Here is a 3,264-nt window from a genome sequence, read left to right as displayed (position 1 = left end):
AGAAGAGGTGATTCACGTGCGGAACAGGAAGCGTGAGAAAAGTGAAGTAATTATTGCCTACGTATTGGTAGTTTTTACTAGAAAACTACATATTATTCATTGCATTTGTATCATATACACAAAACAAGGAAACAGTCTTCATAATTCCAGAAATTTCTCAACCTGGGTATAAAAGGGGACATAGAGCAAAGTGATTCCAAAACTTGAAACTCACTCTCTCAGAAACCCACCCAGAACCCCCTCCTCCGACACCATGGTCAGCTCCTGTTGTGGCTCTGTCTGCTCTGAGCAGGGCTGTGGCCAAGACTGCTGCCAGGAGAGCTGCTGCCAGCCCAGCTGCTGCCAGCCCACCTGCTGCAGGACCACCTGCTGCCGGCCCAGCTGCTGTGTGTCCAGCTGCTGCAGGCCCCAGTGCTGCCAGTCTGTGTGCTGCCAACCCAGCTGCAGCCGCCCCAGCTGCTGCCGCCCAACTTGCTGTGTGTCCAGCTGTTGCAGGCCCCAGTGCTGCATCTCCAGCTGCTGCCGTCCCACCTGCTGCCAGCCCAGCTGCTGCATCTCCAGCTGCTGCCAACCTTCCTGTGGCAGTTCCAGCTGCTGTGGCTCCAGCTGCTGCCGTCCCTGCTGCCGCCCCTGCTGCTGCCTGCGCCCAGTCTGTGGTCAAGTCTCCTGCCACACCACTTGCTACCGCCCAACCTGTGTCATCTCTACCTGCCCCCGCCCCATGTGCTGTGCCATCCCTTGCTGCTGAGTGAGACCTTTCTTTGAATCCACTGGGTTCTTTTCACCTCATTTGTTATGAAAACAGAGCTACTGTACCTCACAGCCATCTTAAGAGAGCTCATTCCTGCTACTGTGTGTATCCTGTACCCAGGAGAGCTGTCTTTGTTGATTTTATCCCATGTCAGCCCAAAGTATAAAATTAGATATTAAGAAATTAATATAGAAAAGGGTGAGAGTACCCTGGAGGAGTTAGGGGGTTGGTGAGGAGTGACTATAATCAAAATACTTCCTACGCATGTATGAAGTTCTCAAAGAAATAATTTAAAATATTATATTTTTAAAAGGAAATAGTGTGCAGGTCATCCTGATCCCAACATAGAAATACCCCCAGCACCTGTGGAGTCCAATCATGCCTTCGGACCTGAACATCTCGTGGTGCCATTTTGTATTTCCTTTCACTGTGAGGTTTTTGTACTTCATTGCTGCTACTTCTAAATAAAACTCATTTTACTGGAAAAGAAATGCAATCTTTATCCCTGTTGATTATTGTCTTCAGTTAATATGAAATTAAATACAAAGAACAACTAAATCAAGCTTTTCTAACCCTGCCCTCGCTGTGTCAGAAACATTCCAACACAATGAGTTAAAAATGTAAAGAAGGAAATAATTACAACTGCGGTGAGTTCATGGTTCGTCAGCCCTGTGATGCCCAGAAGATGCTGTTTCACAGCAGTCCTCCTCAGTCTCTGGCTCTTAGAGTGTTTCCACCCCCTTTTCTACAATGTTTCCTGAGCTGCATGCATGAGAGCTTCGTGAGTTAGTGAGCATGTGTGAGTGTGTGTGTGTGTGTGTGTGTGTGTGTGTGTAAGAGACAGAGAGATGGAGAGAGAGAGATTCTTATAGAGCTGAGCACCCACTGTCACTTATTCTCAGTGTTTTGAGCAGCTATGAGTTTGTATTAACTGCTGTCATCCACTACAAATAGAAGCTTCTCTGATGCGGGCTGGGAGCTGCACTACTTTCTTCAGTGATGTAGCTTGCCCGTGTTTCAGTAAATAACCTCCCACCTATACTCATTCCCCTAAAGAAGATCTACTCTCCCTCACCCAATAGTAATCAGTTGCCAATAGTTCTTTGGCTAGCTTTGGGGCCTGCTGCCCATTTCCCTCCTTCTATGCTGGGATTTTGTCTGATTGAGTCAGTGTAGGTCTTGTGCACACTGTCACCATTGTTGCAAGATCTTACGAGCACATTCCCAGCGGCCTGAAAGCCTCTGTTTTCTTATGTTCATGCACCAATCCTGGCTGTTATAATCTTTCTACTCCCTCTTCCACAATCGTCCCTGAGCCTTGGATCGGTGAGTGTTAGTGTAAGAGTCTAATCCAAGGACATACACTCCGTACTCTCTTGTTCTCTAAAACTTAACCGGTTGTGGCCTTCTGTGAGCATTGCACTCTGTTGTATGAGGAAGCTTCCCTGGTGAGAGTTCAGGAGTATATTAATATTCTCCCTACTCCCTGTTTCACTGTGTTCCTTGAGACTTAGGTGTAGAGGTACCACTGTAGATGTGTCACTTAGGGCTGGGCATCTCTCAGAAATATATTTTCCATGTGTGATCAGTGGTGGAACTCTGTGATAGCCTCCAGCTGTTGCAAAAAGAAGCTTCTTTGATGAGTGGTGTACAGTATACTTGTCTGTAAATATAAGGATCCATATTTAGTATACAATAAGAAATTTGATTTGTCTAGATAGATGACAGAGATAGGGATTTCTTTTGGTTCCATTGACCGTTAGCACAATAAGAATCAGACATGATTAGTCACTGAATATGTTTGTCACACTGACCTACTTGGAAAAAGTGATTGTTTAAAAAAAGTTTTCTGGGGAAGGTGTTTTGCAACCTGAAATTTCCCCCCTTTTTCCTTCTGTTTAAAGCTCTCTCTCTCTCTCTCTCTCTCTCTCTCTCTCTCTCTCTCTGCCTCTGTTGACCAGGAGTTCCATGGACCCTCAAACAATACTGGCCATTGCCCCTACTCGTGGTTACCAACCAGAAGTGGATGGTAAGACACTATTGCTGAAGATACTGCATACATGGTCTGTAGACCATGCAAGGAAAATTCAAACTGGTCCTGACTAGAACCTCATCTCCAGTGGCTAGTGGTCATAGTGTTGGAAGGTGTTATACAAGCTACTAGAAGGAAAGAAAAAAATAAGCATCACCCTAACCCAGTGGTGAATCTTGTGAACTATAATAACAACTCATCTGGCAAGATATGCTTACCACTGTAATAGTGGCACAAATATTATGAGTAACTAATCACTCTTTAACTGGATTTAAGAGCCACTTCCTAGGATGGAATCCATACCTGACATTGATATCAGGCTAAGGAACCTGAGATCATACAGATCACAAGACCTAGGGGAGAAGCAAATGCTAGTTTTTTACTAGTTATCGGATTAAACTGACTCTTAATGACTTATTGTCTTACCCATAAATTAATGCGTCTCTCAACTCTCACCAGAGAAGTTTCCTTATGCAACAGA

General features: G+C 45.0%; 1 protein-coding gene across 2 annotated transcripts; it reads left to right on the top strand.

Annotated features, from left to right (window-relative positions):
* Positions 1-253: 253 nt before the first annotated feature.
* On the top strand, positions 254-748 carry LOC103735934 (keratin-associated protein 4-11-like). 2 transcript variants are annotated; one of them, XM_029564565.1, is made up of 2 exons: positions 254-596; positions 663-748. In XM_029564565.1, the coding sequence occupies exons 1-2, from the start codon at positions 254-256 to the stop codon at positions 746-748; spliced, it is 429 nt and encodes a 142-aa protein (XP_029420425.1). The 2 variants fall into 2 exon arrangements, with proteins under 2 accessions (XP_029420425.1, XP_017654219.1); XM_017798730.1 differs by having other exon boundaries at positions 254-748.
* The last annotated feature ends 2,516 nt before the right edge of the window (positions 749-3,264 follow it).

The sequence above is a fragment of the Nannospalax galili genome, unplaced genomic scaffold (genome assembly GCF_000622305.1).
Source record: "Nannospalax galili isolate Female #2095 unplaced genomic scaffold, S.galili_v1.0 scaffold137, whole genome shotgun sequence".
Classification (NCBI taxonomy): domain Eukaryota; kingdom Metazoa; phylum Chordata; class Mammalia; order Rodentia; family Spalacidae; genus Nannospalax; species Nannospalax galili.
Note: the sequence above shows the minus strand (reverse complement) of the source record. Positions and strands in the feature narration are given on the sequence as shown.